This window comes from Xyrauchen texanus, chromosome 6 (genome assembly GCF_025860055.1).
Source record: "Xyrauchen texanus isolate HMW12.3.18 chromosome 6, RBS_HiC_50CHRs, whole genome shotgun sequence".
NCBI classification, from domain to species: Eukaryota; Metazoa; Chordata; class Actinopteri; order Cypriniformes; family Catostomidae; genus Xyrauchen; species Xyrauchen texanus.
The window spans coordinates 46,286,795-46,307,710 of NC_068281.1; the positions used below are offsets into that span (position 1 = coordinate 46,286,795).

At 37.6% G+C, this 20,916-nt stretch overlaps 3 protein-coding genes and 1 non-coding gene across 5 annotated transcripts in view; 1 reads left to right on the forward strand and 3 right to left on the reverse strand.

Annotated features, from left to right (window-relative positions):
• LOC127644572 (gastrula zinc finger protein XlCGF7.1-like) overlaps positions 1 to 20,916 on the reverse strand; it is a 224,837-nt gene that overhangs the window by 30,876 nt on the left and 173,045 nt on the right. The gene's annotated exons all lie outside the window — the stretch shown is intronic.
• LOC127645900 (small nucleolar RNA U3) lies at positions 2,417 to 2,630 on the reverse strand. Its single transcript, XR_007970867.1, has one exon. It is a non-coding gene; the product is annotated as a small nucleolar RNA U3 (small nucleolar RNA).
• On the forward strand, positions 7,632 to 10,431 carry LOC127644575 (uncharacterized). The gene is made up of 2 exons (XM_052127808.1): positions 7,632 to 7,920; positions 8,233 to 10,431. Exon 2 carries the CDS (start codon positions 8,417 to 8,419, stop codon positions 9,044 to 9,046), a length of 630 nt encoding a protein of 209 aa, XP_051983768.1. The 5' UTR covers positions 7,632 to 7,920; positions 8,233 to 8,416; the 3' UTR covers positions 9,047 to 10,431.
• On the reverse strand, positions 10,603 to 14,826 carry LOC127644574 (G2/M phase-specific E3 ubiquitin-protein ligase-like). 2 transcript variants are annotated; one of them, XM_052127806.1, is made up of 7 exons: positions 14,589 to 14,826; positions 13,678 to 13,759; positions 13,377 to 13,591; positions 12,374 to 12,626; positions 12,145 to 12,299; positions 11,582 to 11,820; positions 10,603 to 11,357 (listed from the first exon to the last, which is right to left on the reverse strand). In XM_052127806.1, exons 4-7 carry the CDS (start codon positions 12,503 to 12,505, stop codon positions 11,122 to 11,124), a joined length of 762 nt encoding a protein of 253 aa, XP_051983766.1. In that variant the 5' UTR covers positions 12,506 to 12,626; positions 13,377 to 13,591; positions 13,678 to 13,759; positions 14,589 to 14,826; the 3' UTR covers positions 10,603 to 11,121. The 2 variants fall into 2 exon arrangements, with proteins under 2 accessions (XP_051983766.1, XP_051983767.1); XM_052127807.1 differs by lacking the exon at positions 14,589 to 14,826 and having other exon boundaries at positions 12,145 to 12,284; positions 13,678 to 14,191.

Here is a 20,916-nt window from a genome sequence, read left to right on the forward strand (position 1 = left end):
AAGATGACTGAAGTTAGCCCAGTGAGAAACAGAAAGTGTGCAGCCTTGTTTTTGACTGTGGAGAATGAGAAGCATGATTTCTGAAGTTCCTCTTTCAGTCTTTCACTCCTCTTTGAGTTGGTAAAAGTCTTTTCTCAAGTGTTGAGTTGGTCAAACTTCTCACTGAGACTGTTATTTGCTGTTTGAGGGACCATTGCCTCAGTTTCTTCCACTGGTTTCTCTGGTGTCATTGGATCATCAGCTGAAAGACAAGACATGTCAAAGACGTGACAAAGCAGTTTGATAATTCTGTATGACAAAAACATTGTACAGTGCATAAAACATCATTTTAATGTTCTTACAATGGCAAAGAGCCTCTTGCTCCACTGTCAGGCTTAGAAAAGCAGGACAAAACTAGGGGTGCACCTAACTATTCTTTTTTTTGTCGATTAATCTAACAACTAATTTGCCGATTTTTCTAAAGATTTTTAATTATTATTTCTTGATTAATATAACAATTAATTAACCCAAAATAAATATAAAAACTTATCTCATTAATATTTCAATTTTTTTATCAATTATCTTCTCTTAAACACAAACAACAAAGAACAAGAAATAAAGTGTGCACTGCATGGCATTATTCTGCAACAACAATACAAAAGTCTTAACTGTAATCTCCATTTTACAGTCCAACATTCATTTTATTTTGGAGATTTTATGTTGGACTGTTAAACTCGAGGTTGCACACTGTTTTGATATTCCTCCTGAGAGTGACTTTACGTTTGTTTCATTTATTTTGTTGTTGGATTGCTAAATGTACATTACTTTAATTTTATTCTGGAGTGATTTTAAGAAAGAACTTGTTCAATTCGAGTAAAACAAAAATGCAATCTACATTTAGCAATCCAACAACAAAATGTAAAATTCAAGTCACTTTACGTGGGAATATCAAAACATTGTGCAACCTCGAGTTTAGCAGTCCAACATAAAATAATTTTACAGTAAAATTTGTGCAATTTGAGTAACACTTAAATGTTTTTCTAACAGGAATAACTAAAACTTGTGCATTCTTTATCAACTCTCAGTAAAATAAACATTTGTACCAAAATTCACAAGGTAGGAACCTAATAACGATTAGGGGTAAATTAGGGGTCACGATTGTGAAATAATTGTGATTACTGTTTTAGGACTATGATGATTAATTGTCTGTTTTAGGTGTTTCACTAATATGATGATTAAATAAAATATAAACTCACTATGTGTGCTTCATGCACACAACAAAGTCATTTATACACACATTTAGCTTGGGTCATGTAATAAAATAAGGGTATATGATTTCCTTTTCAGGCTTCAAAAACATGAATGACAGTAAAATAAAATTATTAAATAATTCAAATAATATTTTAATTATCAAAATATGTCTAAATAACTAAAATATATCTCTCTTATTTGTCCGATTTACTTTTGATCCTTTGGACTTTAATTTTTTTTTTGCTTTTGCTTCTTTTGTTACCCAGCTAACCTGTATAGCTATTATATTAAATTATATTATAACAATAGTAAAATATTTCTGCCTTAAATTCTTCACTTTCACACATTATTTTATGGCTCTCTGGTTAACTCACAAGCCCTTATTTCTCATGAAGGAAGACTCTGAGATTGTGTTTCTTGCATTTGATCATCTCCACAGAAATAGAGCATTTCCTCTGTCTCACTGCATGTTATAACACTGCTGAATAAACCCGCAATGACACGGATATTTAACATTACATGGCCGTAAAGAGAAACTGGAGCGCTTTGCGTTCACAAAACGAATCCGTTTATATCTTGTTTATATTGTCGCGGGAGTTTTGCGCAAGTCTCTGTAGACGGCGTGCTCATCAGAGCACTTGAGGATGATTCATCTTCACACACTCTTAAGAGAACTGCTGCTGTGACGTCAGCGGTGCGGTTCCATGAGATGTTTGGAGTTCAGCTGAATCAGAGCATTATAGAGATATATGGCTCTGAGCTGAATGAGACAAAGTGCTTTTTCCTCCGCACTCACTGGCGAGTGAAATGTTACGATTTACTTGTCAGTGGCTAATTAATGATTTGTGTTTCTATTTTCAATGACAAGAGGAATTAATTGATTGCAACAGATCTATCACTTTATTCACAGATGATCGATTGAGCATCAATTAGCAATCTATAATTTATAACGAAACTTTCTACAGGGCAGTTTATTAGTATAGCGCAAATTACTATTTAAAACAGCTCAGCTGAAGAACTATTATTTCACATGATATCTACAATCAGAAGCGAGTGCCTAATGATAAATAACTAACTTCTATCATGTGATACTCATAAAACACTTCACAACAGCATCTATCCACATTGTTGACGTGGTAAGTTAAAGTTAATCATGTATATAATTAATTAACCTTATAATATTCAAACCACTCTGTTCATACTTCTTCCCTTAACATCACTATAAGCGATGATAAACGTTCATCAATAACGCAGAGTATATGATTAAATCATTGCTCTACATCCGATTCACGCTCAGGAAGAAATATCACAAGTCTTCATCGTGGTTTGGAAGACAAAACACTTTCGAAACACATTACCAAGTTAAATACTTTAGAAATGATCCCTGAAAGTATAGTCTTAACTTCTAAACACAAATCCAGTGCTACTCTATTCTGACACTCTCAGTCTCACAGACGGTGATCGGTTGTTGCTTTCTCTTGATACACACTAAGCAGCGATGAGGAAAACAAACAGAAAACGGTATTTACATAATTTATTAAACTCTAAAGACCTATGACAAATATATATATATATATGTTAATTGCGAAACACAATTTTCAATTTGAAATAAAAGATTAAAAGTCCCGAAAATGTGCGTGCCCTTATTCACCGATGAGAAAAACAACACATCACAATAACCCAACAGTAAAGGTTTACGCCTGTGCTTATTGGTTGGGTTACATATATCACTTATACCACAGCAGAGACTTTATTTTAATTGTAAAAGCACAATTAATTCATGTTATTTTAAGCATTTATATTTATCCACAACGCAAATTCCAAATCCACGATCAGTTTGGTGAACAAGCAACCAATCAGCTAAGAGATAGCTTACAAGCTACACAAAAGAAAAGACCATTGGAAAAAACAAATGAAGACTTCTGAATTTAAATCAGAAATATTGTGATTTACCATCTAATTGCATACATTAATTTTATTTCAAAATGATTATTGTTTTTTTTTAATTATTATTATTATTTTCTGCGCATCGGTGCACCAGTAAAAAGGGTCCGGAGAGAATTCGGTACTCTAGATCACGGTTCCATCAAGAGTTAAAGCTAAATATTTAGTTTGGTGAGGTAAGAAAAGCCCAGATGTTACAGTTATAGCAACAAGAAAATAATGCAGAACTATCGTTATTGTTTCAAGTGACTGTTGATAGCCCATCATCCAGGTATTACATTTCAGTTTTGGAACCAGTTATGTGGTATTACAGCAGGATGGGAAGGGTCATGGTGACCTATTGATGGCATTGTCATTGATGACATTGCTCCATATGGAAGCATATGGGTAGCAATATTCAATTTGACATTTAATATGCAAAATGACAATGCAATATGTAAAATGGCAATGCATTCTGTATTTAAATTTACATTTTACATTACCATTCTAGCAACGTTTGGTGCAAAATGAAAATGAAATTACATAATTTACATTTGCCATTTCATACACTCGTTTTAATATGCATTATTGAAACGCTTTATAAGTTGCAAAATTAAAATGAAAATGTATTACAGAAATGATTAGATATGTGTAACATGTTCAAGCAAAAACTGTGGCAAAATGATCATTCAAATGTTATTTTTCTTAATTGCATTTACACTCACAGTCAAGACACTTGCGATTGCTTTTTCATTAAATGTCCCGCAATGAATGTAGCAAAATTCAATGTGCACATTGAAAATGCATTCCGAGCCGATCACGCCCCGCCCCCTCCCGCCCTCTCCCCGCCCCCTCCCGCCCTGTCAATCACTGCATCAAGGCGGGGCTCAGCAACAGGTAAACATATCATGTTATTATGGAACGCGAACGGGGCCAATAGTCTATTTACGAAACGCGTGAAATTTGACCGCGTCAACACGCGCTGTTTGTTCGCGTTAACGCGTCAAAGAGCACAGTAGCCAATGGAATTGCTGTATTTGAGACTATATTTGCATATGGTACGTATGTCTCTGATTGGTATGTACGTATACAAACATCAGAAGTCATGTTTATTAATGAATGATGTCGTAATGGTACACGTATGCAAACATCAGACGTTATAATTGTTCATGAGGGATAATGCATTGGTACGTAGTGTGTGATGTCAGCCTTATGTCATGATTTGTCATGCCCTTTGTCCTACGTTCTTTCTCAGTATGAAACGCGATCAGGTACAAAGTAAGCAGCTGAAACCATAACCATGGCTCTTAGAAATTTTTTAGCAAACTGCCAAATAACTTTTTCAGACTGCGTGGAGCTGGCTTCTTCTAATAACCATACTAATGAAGATTTGAATCTTGTAATATTACGGTATGTCCAAAAGGCATTACATTTATAAGAAAGATGGCTGACTTAATGCAACTTGAAATCATTACATGGTATGGAGAATTGTCCTGTCTTTCAATACCAGCGGATGTTTAATGGGTAGCTAGCTATTAAACGTATGTAATGAATTATGAATTAAATTATATGTAACTTTGTTACATTATACAATATAGTCCTAAGCACTTTGCACTTTTCCTAAGCACTTTGTTTTATGATCTGTTCTGACAGAATTTTTTTCCCTATGAATACAAATTTAATATGGCAATCTGTTTCTTTGCATTTATTTTGAATTAATTGTAAGATCTAGGCTTGCAGTTGTTAATGACAGTGTTAGTCAGCCACCACTGAAGTAGAACAACATAGACGTTTTTTTTAATTATATTATAATATATATTTTCCCTTTTACAGAATGCAGACGATGGCCAGAAGTGTGGTATGGTCACGAGGGAGATTTCTGGATCCTGAAACGGCAAATGACATGCTGGACCAGGTATCTGAGTTTCTGGATCATTTGGAAACATCGATTCAGCAGCACGGTATGTTCCAAAATGTGTTAACCCATTTAATCCCACCGGTCACAATAGAAACCTTAATTTTTTTTTACTGAATGATCTATCAATGCATTTCCAGCAGATATTGAAATAATAAAGGGTCTCAATGAAATATGTGCAGTGTGTCGCATGTTTACTGTAAATTGTCACATGACCAGAGCTGTTTATTTCTGTTTGCGCCAAGAGAAGAGGATGGCAGCAAGAAAGCTCCCAAAGAAAAGATTAGTAAAGTCCTAAAGATAGGACATAGATTTTTGGTGCACATCATGTTTAAGATGTCTAGTATTGATATATGCATTTGCAATTACTCAACTTTGTTTAATGTGGTCATAGAACTCACAAACATGTCACCGGCAACAATAGTGACTGGTCGGATAACCCATTGTATCTACATGCTAATACACATAGGCTAACTGTTCTACCTTACTTTCTGCTGCTACCTAACTTTCTACCTAATTTTACACACACACACACACGCACGCACGCACGCACGCACAGACACAAACTAGCTAGCTAACTAATTCTACATAACTTTCCACTCACACACACAACACACACCCCCCACACATGCACATCACACACCCGCACACCACACTACACACACCACACACACGCACACCACACTACACACACCACACACCCCATGCACACCACACACACGCACACCACACACCCCATGCACACCACACACACGCACACCACACTACACACACCACACACCCCATGCACACCACACACACGCACACCACACACACCATGCACACCACACACACGCACACCACACTACACACACCACACACCCCATGCACACCACACGCACGCACACCACACACCCCACACGCACGCACACCACACACCCCACACGCACGCACACCACACTACACACACCACACACACGCACACCACACACAGCACCCACACCACACACCCCATGCACACCACACACACGCGCACCACACACAGCACCCACACCACACACCCCATGCACACCACACACACGCGCACCACACGCACACCATACGCACACCACACCACACACCCCACACGCACGCACACCCCACACGCACGCACACCCCACACGCACGCACACCACACACCCCACACGCACACACCCCACACGCACGCACACCACACACCCCACACGCACGCACACCACACACCCCACACGCACGCACACCACACACACCACACCCCCCACACGCACGCACACCACACCCCCCACACGCACGCATACCACACCCCCCACACGCACGCACACCACACGCACGCACACCACACACCCCACACGCACGCACACCACACACCCCACACGCACGCACACCACACACCCCACAGGCACGCACACCACACACCCCACAGGCACACACACCGCACACCCCGTACGCACGCACAACACACACCCCACACGCACACACACCCCATACGCACGCACACACACCCCACACGCACGCACACCACAGACCCCATACGCACGCACACCACACACCCCACACGCACACACACCACACACCCCACACGCACGCACACCACACACCCCACACAAACGCAGACCACACACCCCACACGCTCGCACACCACACACCCCACACGCACACACACTACACACCCCACACGCACGCACACTCTCCTTGCTTAGAGTTAACCCTTGGTATTTCTAGCTGATGTGATCCTAATGATCTGAGTGATCTGTTGGGTTTATATTCAGTGAGCATATCTGCAATGTATTGAGGTCCTAGCCCATTGAGTGATTTATATACCAGTAATAATACTTTAAAATCAATCCTAAATGTAACTGGGAGCCAGTGTAAAGACCTGAGGACTGGTGTGATGTGTTCATATGTTCTGGTTCTGCTCAGCGTTCTGTTTGAGCTGCAACTGTCTTATGGTCTTTTTGGGAAGGCCAGTGAGGAGTCCATTACAATAATCCACCCTGCTGGTGATGAAAGCATGCACAAGTTTCTCTAGGTCTTGACTGGAAACAAAGCATCTTATTCTTGCAATATTTTTCAGATGATAATATGCTGATTTAGTAATTGCTTTGACATGACTACTGAAACTAAGGTCTGACTCTAGAGACACACCAAGATTCCTGACTTGATTTTTAGTTGTTTGACCCCTAGAGATAGATTCCCATGACCCAAAGTAAAGCACACGGATAACTAAGCCTGACTCTGAACTACTCAAAAACGTTATTCTGACAGTCATATGCCTTATTGTTTCATCTAAAATTGTCAAACCCACACAACCCCTATTTCAACAAACAGTTTGAAAAAGTTTTAAACATCAACAGTGTTCAGTATTGAGCAGCAAATATTTATTATATAAACTATATACAGTGAAAGGGATAAACCCTAAGGATAATGAAATAATTGATTGATTGACTGATTTTAAACAATATTAAATTAATATACATATAGAGGAAAATTTGAGTAAAGGGCAACAAAGTTATATTGGGTTTGAATCCATGAGTCTCACATTTGCTCTCTTCTATCAACAGGGAATTCCGTATTTCACTTAGAGACAGATACACTGATCTGTCCGACTCTGACCTTGATAACAGAGTCAGAGAAGTAGTTGGAGGAAATGATGAACTTGGAGCAGAGTCAGTCTGGGCACGTCTGGCTGGTCAGGGTGTTGTGGTGCAGCGGCACAGAGTCCGACAAAGTTTAATTAGGACTAATCCAGTGGGAGCAGCCCAGAGAGTCACTACACGTAGACTGCACAGAAGAGTCTATAAGGTTGCCGGGCCAAATTCATTATGGCATTTGGATGGTAATCATAAATTAATCAGGTATATGGTCCTTCTATTATTTTTCTTTTATGTAAAAAGACCATGTGTAGACTGTGGCATACTGCTAAAACAAACGGATAATTTTTTTGTTAATCAGGATTCTTTTACTCTGGTTTCATTGAAATGTAACATGCACAATATTATTGATGGCACTCAAGATGTTATCTGCCAAATACAAATAAATCCAGTAGTATTAATTTCCATCACCTTCTGCATACTTGGCTTTAGATCTTTAGAGATGAATACCAGAATAAATGTTACGTAATTTGATCAGTTTTCAGTTTACCTCACATACCTTTTTTTTTTTGTTAGGTGGAGGATTGTCATACATGGTGGGATTGACGGGTACAGCAGGCTTGTTGTATTCTTAAAGGCTTCTTCCAACAATCGCAGTGACACAGTTTTCCATAGTTTTGTAGAAGCCATTGGCCAATATGGTTTACCTTCAAGAGTCCGCTGTGATAATGGAGGGGAGAATAATGCAGTCTGCCTATTTATGAATGTCTTCCGAGGATTCACCAGAGGAAGTGCTCTGAGAGGAAGGAGCACGCACAACCAAAGAATCGAGAGATTGTGGCGGGACGTTTGGCAGGGCATCTCCAATACTTACTATGCATTATTCATGCTTTTGGAAAGTGAGGGTAAAATTGACAGTACCAATGAAATGCACCTGTGGGCATTACATTATGTGTATATACCTCGAATTAACAGGGATCTCCAACTGTTCATTCAACAATGGAACCACCACAAGCTGAGAACTGAACAGTACATGTCTCCCCATCAGCTCTTCATTCGAGGATGTCTCTCACAGCTAACTCGAAACCAGACAGGGATACGTGGAATCCTTGGAGCAGATGAAGAGCCAGTTGCAGAGCCAGTTGCAGAGCCAGTTGCAGATGTTAACATTCCTCCAGCTTCAGAAGAAGTTACCCGCCAAGATTTTCAAACAATTTTCAACTGGCCAGAATCTGTTGAGATTCCTGCCAACCACTTCAACATTCAAGGAGGAGTCATGGAACAACTTGTGCAGCAGGTCAACCCTCTTGGTGGAAGACGTGATGATTTAGGGACTGATCTTTTGGAGCAAGTTATTAATTTCCTTGAAAATATTCCTCAACCCATATAGATCACACATACTCTGGAACAAATTTTTGGGATATTTAAGATTTTTTATGTTTTTTCTTATGGTCACTTAAGCTGCATTTATTTGATAAACAATATGTTAAAACAGTAATACTGTGAAATAATATAAATTAAATTACAATTTAAAACAACTGTTTTCTATTTAAATATTGTTTAGAATGTAATTTATTTCATCGCCCTTACAGGAAACATTCAATATTATTAACAAAGTTGAAAACTGTTTAATATTTTTGTGTACACTACTGGACATTAATATTTAACATTAAAAATACTATTTGAATGCAGTAAGAATGTATTAAATTGATCAAAAGTGACAGTGAATAATTTTATAATGTTACAAAAGATTTTTTAACTTTCCGTTTTTTAAACTAAATCCTGAAAAAAGTATCATGGTTTATTTATCACAAACTTATGATGAATCACAAAAATATTAAGCAGAACAACAGTTGTCCACGTGATAAAAATCATAAATGTTTCTGAGCATCAAATCAGCATATGAGAATGATTTCTGAAGGATTATGTGACAAGAATGGAGTAATGATGCTGAAAATTCAGCTTTGTGTATATTTACAGGTACAAATTACATTTGACAATATATTTACATAGACAACAGCTATTTTACATAGCAATATTTCACAATATCACTGTTCTTGATTATTATTAATATTTATTAAATAAATGCAACCTTTTGTGAGCATTAGAGACCTATTTAAAAACATTAAAAATCTTAAACATTTTAAACTTTTGGTCACCAATGCAGATCATATCATAAGTTCTTCCTACCACTCACTCTTTTTAAGATTGACCAAGTATTCATTTTGAGTGCTCTACGCACATAAACCTAGATTGCTGAAGTAAATTATTTGTATTTACAGCATTATATTTAGATCTTTGCATTTCACAATGATTTTGAGAAACAACGCTGTACTCATTTATAAACATAACTGAACTACAGTCTATATATTTGTCTAGAAATACATGACCAAGGACTGAAAATAACATTTATTATTTGGAATCTGCAATAGTGTAATGTAATAAAACAGAAGATGCAATATTTCCTCTTATTTTTGGAATTTTTATTTTCAGAGAAAAGACAACAGATGTAACAACAAACATTGTTGTCTTTAAATTAATTATGCACCAACTGTTGAAACTACAAAATCCACTTTTAACATTGGAAGTGTTCTCTTTTAATTTTTTATTTCTAAACTGTTTTATGCATTTGAATTGTTAACATTCAAGAACATAATGTTGTTCGAGAAAATAAAGTTTTTGCAAAAAAATCTCACTGAACTTAATGAGAGTTAACCCAAAAATGAATTTTCTGTCATTAATCACTCACCTTCATGTCGTTCCAAACCCGTAAGCCTTTCGTTCATCTTCAGATCACAAATGAAGATCTTTTTGATGAAATCTGAGATCTTTCTGTCCCTCCATTGACATCTAGGCAAATACCATTTTGACGTCCATAAAAAGATCGTAAAACTAATCCATATGAATTAAGCATTTTATTCCAAAATATTCTGAAGAGACACGATTGCTTTACATAATGAACAGATTAAATCTAGGCTTGTATTCACATATAAACTTTCATCAACACACATAATTTATGATAAACATAAGCTCAAGCATGTTTGAGTGAATGAACCTCATTGGTTCTCATACGACAAGCGAACATGCTTGAGCTTCTGTTTACCACAACTGATGTGTGAATTGAATGTTTAGATGTGAATAAAAGCCTAAATTCAATCTGTTCATCATGTAAAGCGATCGAGTCTCTTCAGAAAATTTAGTTTAAACCGCTCTGTTCATATGGATTACTTTCACAATCTATTTATAAACTTTTTGATGCGTCAAAGTGGAAGTTGCATTGATGTCAATGAAGTAACAGAAAGCTCTCAGATTTCATTAAAAAGATCTTCATTTGTGTTCCGATGATGAACAAAAATGTTACGTATTTGGAACGACATGAGGGTGTGTAATTAATGACAGAAACTTCGTTTTAGGGTCAACTATCCCTTTAATTAACAAGTGAATAAATTTACTAAATTAGATTTTTCAAAATCCAAGGTACCCTTTAAGTGCTGTGTTAAGCAGGTCAGTAAACTCCTCCTCTTCTTGGATACCTCGAGGCAAAAAGAGCACCATGCCACAAGTTGACGCAAATGGAAGCCGCCGATTTTCTTGTGTGTAAAACTCAATTCTCGGTTCTCCTGGGAAGCCCAATGGGAGAATGCAGTCTGCACCAGTAATAAAAACCAGCATCTCTTTAAAGGTGATTGTTGATTGTTTTTCTGTAAAATCAAGAAAATTCAATATTATATTTTATTGATAGCATATTATAGTTGATCAGCTGTATAAAGACAATATCACACAACTGTGCTGTTGTTCTGAATATAAGAACAGCTGTGATTACCTGTTAAAACCATGCAAATACTGTTGAAGACAGAGTGATATTGAAGAAAAGCATAATCATAAAATATGACAATATTATTCAAAATTATCCCAGTCTGATTACCCTGAACTGAATTCAGCAGGAGCTCCCAGCAAAAGATGGTATCTTCCTCCATTTCTCTGAGGTTGCTTCCCTCCTCACTCCAGCAAATTGTGAATAGGGCTCTAAAGTCATCTCTGGTTAGTTCTTTCTGCTCATTCGTGAACAAGGGAAGGAAGACCTTCCAGTTTTTTTCAACAATCTGCCACAAGTTGCCACAGGAGTTCATGCCATCCTTAAATTGAGCAATCATGTCTGCTGTTCTGAAAATAAATATGTTCCAAGAAATTTCCATATGTATTATTTACAAATAAAATAAAAATATACTCACAATTCAGTGTCCTCCACAATAATTATCTCCCTTTGTAAATATGAGCATGTCAAATTGTCTCAGCATTTTATCCTTTTAGTCTTTCATTCCAAAACCTTTGTTACATAAAAAGTTACACAAGCGGGGATCTGAAATATCTGGATCCAGAGATTTTACTCATATTTGCCAAGGGTCCTAATATTAGTGGAGGGCACTTAAAGTAAACATGATTAAAACTGTAGACTGATTAAAATGTAAATTATTTTGAGTTTTATACCTGAAGTAAATGTAGTGTTTGATCACCTGACCATAGATCCGTCTCATATCCTTAGGTGCTGCACTGTAAATTCCAGGGACACCACAGTCAGCAATCCAGTCTCCAAGGCTTGACACAATTACATCTATCTCTTCTTGGGTCTGACAAAAAAATACCTTAAAAGAAAGAAACTACATTACCTTCACAAATCAAAAATGATGATCTGTTTGAATGGTGTGAAGATGCATACCTGTCGCACTTTCTCTTGAATTTCGCCATCTGGCAGGTTATGCCAGTCAAATTCTTCTGCAGAATCTGGTTGGCCACACATTAGTTTAAATAATGTGCTATCTAGTGCTTTGAAACCTGGTCCACCATGCATGAGACCAAGAAATTAGCTTTCCTGCTGTGTAATACCGCTTCATTTCCACAGCTACTTGGTCATAGGTGAAAAACATCTGGCCTGTTTTCCCCTCAAAAACTCCAAATGATGACTGCACATCCTGCATCAAAATCGTAGAGAAATAAAGAGCCCAAATACAATTAAATAAGTGTATTGATATTGAAATGAAAGCATACAATTTGTGCTTATTAATAATAATAATAATAATAATAATAATAATGAAGTCATAATGCAGTCATCAGAGCAAAATAAATAATATCATCTTGTATCACTCTGTCAGGTTTTATTTGGACCACAGTGGCCAGCTAACTATACATTTTCCAATTTAATACATATAGCTACACCAAATAAATGTGGTCATGAAGTACTGATTTAATATATATATATATATATATATATATATATATATATATATATATATATATATATATATATATATATATATATATATAATTACCTGTTTATTATCTCATACCTTAAGCTAAGAAAAATAAAATAGTCTATTACAAGGTAAAAAACAAGCAACAAGAGGAACACTGTTAGAATATTACTGTAATATTGATATTGTAGTACTCTGAGGTCATATTTAAAACCATATTCAATTGATAATTGAGACACAGGATGGCACCAGTTTCTATACTATGGTGTGATACAAGACACATAAATGAAGTGCCATTTCAGTTACCCGATGAGTGGTTAGCATTGCCATAAACAACGGCAAATATTATATAATATCTGACTGCAATAATGTAAACAAATTTGTTTTGTTTTGTATATTTGCTATAATAAAAAAGACATCACATAGTATTTGATAAATAATATATTATTAAATATGATAAATAAGACCAACCTGAAAAATTCTCTGCTAGGTCCCCCATAGTCATCAGCACTTTCACCTACAAATTCGATTTGTGGGGATTTGTGCCATGCGAAGTAGCTGGTTTTCAGTGCAGTACATGCACTATGCAGAATTTTACTCCTTCTGGCCACTACAATCACCCTTTCTTCCAAATTAAGATTTTCCCTCTGAAATGTTCTGATGATATCAGCAGCAGTAACACCATCCTAAGTCATTGCAATAACAAAAAACAAACTTATTAACATCAATTATTATGGCTTTTTAAAAGTATGGTTGCATAATGCATACTTACATCAATTTCATTGTTAGAATAAACAGGTGAGGTCAACATGACCACATCCTCCTCATCTTCAGAATCTAATGCATAAACTTCACTGTAAAGTACACAGATGGAGGTATTTTTTAAATTGCATAACTTAGTCTAGACACAAATCCACACAACAAACTGTATTAAACTTAGGGCCAGATTTACTGAACAGGGTAAATTAGCGTGAGAGCACAAATACATAAGAGTGCCGATGGGAGTGAAAAATTGTGCACACATCACCTTTGGAATAAAAGAAAAGAAATCTGGAAATCTGTTTGTTAGTAATCTGTACTGAATTACAACATGAATTACATGAATTAAACATTAATTAAACTCCTGTCTTAATATAAACCCTGTCTGGGAAACCGCCCCTCAATATTTAACTAAGTTATTCTTGCCACTATAACTTATGGATCCCTAAAGACAAGTTTATGGGTAAATAACATATTAATAATAAAAGTATAATGAATATCAAAACACATGTTAAATATAATGTAGTAATTTTATTGTAGCCAAGATGATGTTCTGCAATACAGACAACAGCAGAAACTCTACAACCAATTAAACACCAAATTACAAAACATTATTAGGCTATGTGAAAGTGAATAAATGTGTGTGTGTGTGTATTTAGTTATAAATGTGTGCTGTATAAGTTAGCCTATAATACTTTTGGAAATTATAACTTAAAACAAAAACAAATAATAACCCATAAAGATACATTATAATAATTGTATTATATGGATAATTAGCAATTACTTAATATACATTTTAACATTACTTTACTCTAGCACAGCAGTCAGTAAAACAATGCCACAATAAACTGAATGATTAATATGTAGGAAGGCTACATCTTAAGGTAAGTCTGTTTTTCTAAAATATTACACTTCAATACGTACAGAATGTGCGCGTTAAGAAACACGTTCAAATTGGTCGTCTCAACATGGTAAAACTGTGCGTCTTTACACGCACTAAAGTAACGCGACGAAAACTGACGCCTTAACACGACCAGAATGAGCGTGTCTACACGTTCAAAAGAAACACGTAAAAAAATTGCCGCGTTAACGCGAACAAACAGCGCGTGTTGACGCGGTCAAATTTCACGCGTTTCGTAAATAGACTACTGGCCCCGTTCGCGTTCCATATGTTATGGCTATGTTACGTGTTTTGAGCTTACAGTCTATGGTTTTGAGGTGTTGGAAAAATGGCGGCGGCAGAGCTAATACGAGCGTTAAATTCACTAGCAGATGAAGTGGAGCGTGAACAGAGAAACGGTAGTATTTCCGAAGATTATTACGAGTATGTAGGTGATAGAACCAGTACGTTGTTGGAACGTCTGGGAGAATTTTCTGCCTTATCAGGCGCCGACACCCGTTTGGCTGCTGACCTCTTAAAGGTGGTGGAAGAACAATTGTATTCGGAGAGGCCTAGGGGAGTGGGGAGACCAGCAGCCATGGAGATCCCTGGCGAGGCCATAGAGGGGTATCTTATTTATGGGTTAAAAGTGTCGGCGCCTGATAAGGCAGAAAATTCTCCCAGACGTTCCAACAACGTACTGGTTCTATCACCTACATACTCGTAATAATCTTCGGAAATACTACCGTTTCTCTGTTCACGCTCCACTTCATCTGCTAGTGAATTTAACGCTCGTATTAGCTCTGCCGCCGCCATTTTTCCAACACCTCAAAACCATAGACTGTAAGCTCAAAACACGTAACATAGCCATAACATGTTATGTTTACCTGTTGCCGAGCCCCGCCTTGATGCAGTGATTGACAGGGCGGGAGGGGGCGGGGCAGGGGTGTGATCGGCTCGTAATGCATTTTCAGTGTGCACATTGAATTTTGCTACATTCATTGCGGGACATTTAATGAAAAAGCAATCGCAAGTGTCTTGACTGTGAGTGTAAATGCAATTAAGAAAAATAACATTTGAATGATCATTTTGCCACAGTTTTTGCTTGAACATGTTACACATATCTAATCATTTCTGTAATACATTTTCATTTTAATTTTGCAACTTATAAAGCGTTTCAATAATGCATATTAAAACGAGTGTATGAAATGGCAAATGTAAATTATGTAATTTCATTTTCATTTTGCACCAAACGTTGCTAGAATGGTAATGTAAAATGTAAATTTAAATACAGAATGCATTGCCATTTTACATATTGCATTGTCATTTTGCATATTAAATGTCAAATTGAATATTGCTACCCATATGCTTCCATAGCTCCAGACCTCGCCAACCTTGCATTCACAAAGCCACAGCAAAATGGCATCTTTTCCAAAAGATACCAGTTGAAGAGTTTAGAGGAGGTTTTCTACACTAGTCGAGCATGTGATGATAATGCCAACAGCCAAGACCATTCATATCCCCCAAGTTTTCATACTGTTTGGATGATGATTAAATATATCCTGGAACATAAAAATTCCTGTGGACTTTTCACAGCCAGCCCTACAGAAGTTATAAATGGAAAGGCATGCAATGCTTTACCGAGGCAACTTGTGCCAGATGAGGTTGAATGCAGAAACTGCAATTCAATTTTGAGTGAGCCCATGATAGTTACATTAGGGGAGTGATTCAGGGTAGGACAATGTTTATCTCATAATGCAATTGCTTTGATAGGTATATTTTGTATTTATGACTAAAACATAATCCACATTTGTGTATGGTTTTGCGAAATTCTTTACAGGTACAATATCAGAGGGAGGGACCTCTTCTGTTTTATTTGCAACTAGACAGTTTAATTTAATTCAATTGATCTCAAATTTTTTGACTGAGACTATTAGATAATATGAGCTTGGGTTGGTCTTCAAATGACTAGAAACTGATTTTGTTGGGGAGATCTCATTTGTGTTATTATTAGTAGTAGAATTTTAAGTCTCTTTTTTTGCTTTTTTAATTTATTTATTTGCTTTTGTGTTGTGCTTCTAGAATGAAACATCAGTAAGTAGGGTTTTGCAGATAATTGCAGTAACTGCGGGAGTGTCCTTGCACAAAAGTGATCTGATCGTTCATGCATTTTGAGGCTTTGTGTGATTTGGATTACATTTACTCCTGTGTGTCCTGTGGATACAATCCAAGCACCATGATCTTCATGAAAAGGGGGTATTCAGCATCCCAGGTAAGTATAGTTGAAGTTAATTTTATAATTCTTTAATGATGTAATAATTTACAGAGTTTATTACTTTGAAGTTAGTTACTTTATATCAACAGTGAGTGAAATCCAGTCTCCACCTGGAGTCTTATGATCATCATGTCGACACTGAGAAATTGTGGGATGAAGTGTCGATGGACATGAAGCAGAGGTTTTTGCAAAGTTTAATACAAATTTCTGTCTTAAATGTTATATTTTAGTGTTGAGTTAAATGGCTATGTTTTTTGCCCCGTGGGCCAGCTGTGTGCCAGCACGTCTGCCCCGAGGGGAGCCTCCGTTCGGGCGTACCAGTCTCTCGTTGAGGTTGCCCGGGATGTGAGTGGCACACAGCGACTTGAGTCAAAGGAGTAGTAGACGGGCGAGTTGTGACATGTGGCGGGAGCGTACGCCGACTTGGCAATTTATGTACGCTACCGTGGTGGTGCTGTCTGATCGAATAAAGACGTGTTTGCCCTGAACTAGCGGGAGAAATCTCTGGATGGCAAAAAGACAGAATGCAAATTCTGTCTGCCAATTTCTCATTGGCCTTTTCTCGCAAAAGGCGTTCAAGAGAGTCCCCTAGTGTCGCTTCTTTGACACAACGTCGAAGAGAGCGACAGAAGGGGTTCAGGATCACTCATGTCTTTACTCTCCTCTTTAACAAACACAGTCTCCATCTTAACACACACCATATATGTTGTGTAGACATTAACTGGTACACTTTTATTCCTCATTCATGTACTGTTGTTTTCCTCTTCACTTGTTAATTCTGTCGTCAGAGTTATAGAGGTTTGCAAACGGCTTCCTTAGCTTTATTCATACCACCCTTTTGTATAATTCCTTGTTTATTAACAAGTAACATGTGATTTTCTCATGTGATATGATTGTTAGGGATGTATTGCATATTGCCTTGAGCAAACAAGAAGTCATATTATCAGACTTCCGCAGTATGTCCGTTATAACAAGGAGATATTGTCTTTTGCTTAAAAAACAGAATGGTCATCCATTTCAACTCATAAGCACAATATAGGGCTGCTCTTATACTGCATTTTCTATCTTAAAGTATGTAAATATTATATAAATAATAATGTTTTAATATAGTTAATTATTATAATTTCTTTCTCCTTTATCAAACTCCATCTCCATCTTAACATACTTCATCTGCTGCCAGGGCCGGCCCAAGCCTTTATGGGGCCCTAAGCAGAATTTGATTTGGGGCCCCCTCGGTGCCGCCAATATGATTGAATATTGTCAATGCTTGATTATTTGCACAATATAAATCTAACACACCCCTTATCAATTTTATTAGTTGTAGCTGTGTTGCTTACAACATACCAATGTCTGCCTGGCATGATTTTACCCTTCTACGGTTTTAAATGTAACACTAGCACACCTATATTTACCCAATCCTGTTGATCCTCTGTTACCAGTTTTGCGTACTTCCTAGAGAACAATTTGCAGCAGAAGCTGTAGACTGCATCATTTCTTTTTGAATAAGTGAGCAGCTCCACTTACATTTTTCAGGGAATGTGAAGTTTTCCTTTATAGGCAGTGGCTCTCTGCTTACCAGATCAGTCCTTTCTGAGTTAGACAGGATAGATGACCACATCAGTGGATGCACGTGCTGGGAAGTGCTCCTCGCATGCAGAGGATGAACCTGATGAAAGATGAAAATAATAATAAAAGCTAGCCATGTTAGATGTCATATTAGAAGGTAATGCAACTGTCTGTCAAAAACAAAGGCATGATTTATCCATATAAATATAATGATCTGGTAATGTTGAAAAATCATCATCAGCTGTAGCACTGGAACTTGGGGCAGGTGGCATTGGTTGTGCCCCAAGTCCAAAATATTTCAACAGTGCTCCTAGGGAAGTTTCATAAGAGTACATATTTGACAGAATATTGGACAAAATATGTTATTTTCTCAACACAAATTATTATACACAGCAGCAAGACATCTGTACACCTAAACAACAACTCTTAATCTATAACTAGCTAATTGAGGCATAATGATATTGGAATATAATAGCAAAGACCCCAAAATGGTAGACTAATGTAAATAATGTTAAGTTGTTATCAGTACAAAGTTTATGGAACAGAAGCTTATTTTTATTACAAAAATATATACCCAGGAAAGTTATTTTTACACAGAAGACAAAAACTTTAATCTAAAACTTGCAATATGTTGTACTAATAATATATTAAGATGCTATTTACGGATGATTAATCAAACTTTCCTAAAAAAGAAGATATGCTACATAGGCTATGTTAACTAGCTAGCCAGCTAATGTTAGCTCGTTACTTAGCCTATCTACTTAACATACCTTTATAGTGCTGTTTTTTCTCTTGCTCTGTTTTCTTCTTTTTCCTTTTCTTTGCACCAGAGGGATATGTCCTTTTTTGTGACATTGCTGTTTTGCTGTCAGAATGTACTTGCATCCTGCAGCCCATTAACATAATATTGCATTTAATATTGCGTTTTTGTATAATTACCATTGTCCATTGACAGTATAATCACAACAAAACAAAAATATATTTTTTAATTAATGTGCTCTTGGGGGCCCCCTGGTGGTCACCGGGGCCCTAAGCAGCCACTTAGTTCGCTTATGACTTGGGCCGGCTCTCGACCTGCCGCTAAGACACCCCAAGAGGGCTCCTAAGTGCTGGAGGGACAAGATCTGTCATGCCCTTCTGCAAAAGGACCACGATCTATGCCCACAGGACAGCGCCGTTCTCGTCCTTCACTGACGTGAAATGAACGCTGTGGAACCGGGGTGGGTGCCTGGCCAATTGAATTGCGTAGCTGAGTCAGATGGTTCTGGCCAACCAGCACTACGGGTTGGAAAGCGATAGCCATGCGTCCAAACTCCGGGCAAGGGGCACTAATGGAACGATCGCATTCAACATTCCTGGGGGCGGGGGGGAGCAGGGAGTGCCACGTCAAGGAGCGTTGCTCCGACCCGAGGTGGCCGCGCTGACGGGGCCCTCGAAGCTCTTACCTCCCTTATTTTTGTTGGTTGATCAAGTTTACAGCCATAAAGCTGCAACTCACATGTATAATATGTGCTCCAGATGTACTAGGAAATCAAAAACAAAACAAATAATCATGGGTTCTTTCATTTAGATATCAAGACTTTACAGTGTTTAATTTAATATTTTTCTGAATTACATTCTCTCATAATCTGGACCAGACAGAACGTTAAACATGAATGTGAAGTCACTCACTGTGCGTGCGCAGTTGGTACAGCACTGTCTGCATGCGTTCAGACAGAATACGCTGGTCCCACTGAAATCCTTTCAGAGGCGCCTGTGGCATATGGCATCCTCAGCGATGCTCAAACTGCTTGGGTTGATGCATATGAGACCACTTCAGCACTGGCTACAGACCGAGCCAGCGCCACGGCACATACCACGTTCTTGTCACGCAGGCTTGTTGCCGTCTATTCAGCCCCTGGTCAAACCTAGCATTCCTACGGGCAGGAGTTCCCCTAGGCCAGGTCTCCAGGCAGGTTGTGGTTGTGACAAGTTTATACTGTATTAGATTTACCCTTCCTTATATACTAATATTGGCATTAAATTCATGCTGTTAGCCAGGGGGGAACTGGCTCCCACAGTGAGCCTGGTTTTGACCAAGGTAATTTTTATCCATTAACCATCTTATGGAGTTTTGTGTTCCTTGCCACAGTCGCCTTCGGCTTGCTCACTGGGTTTCTAAATAAAATTATTATTTAATTAATTATTTTATGCACAATTCACAATCATATTTAATCAAACTACACAATGATGACTATAAGGATACATATCCTGAGATTACCAGAGACTGCTAGATTCAGCCATGGTCCAGCCAGATCTCCCACTCCCACCGCTTATGTGTCACTGAGCAATGACTCCTAATTGCACCTTGTGCCATCTAGATAACTTGCGGCACTTCTATGATCACTGTCTGCATTACATCTGTCTGCTATGATGGACTTCACAGAGGATTAACTTCTATCAGCTCCAACCATAAGACATGGTTCACAGAACACTACCTGAACCTCAGAGTTAGTATGGCCTTCACAAAAATGAACTTTCACAACCTTCCA

What these genes read in the sequence shown, in the direction of transcription:
- LOC127644574 (XM_052127806.1), bottom strand. Translation starts at nt 12,505, where the DNA reads ATGCATGGTGGACCAGGTTTCAAAGCACTAGATAGCACATTATTTAAA. An exon ending in TTCAAGAGAAAGTGCGACAG is followed by an intron (nt 12,300 to 12,373) that starts GTATGCATCTTC and finishes CTTTCTTTTAAG; the next exon opens with GTATTTTTTTGTCAGACCCA. An exon ending in CCTGCTGAATTCAGTTCAGG is followed by an intron (nt 11,358 to 11,581) that starts GTAATCAGACTG and finishes TTGATTTTACAG; the next exon opens with AAAAACAATCAACAATCACC.
- LOC127644575 (XM_052127808.1), top strand. Translation starts at nt 8,417, where the DNA reads ATGAATGTCTTCCGAGGATTCACCAGAGGAAGTGCTCTGAGAGGAAGG.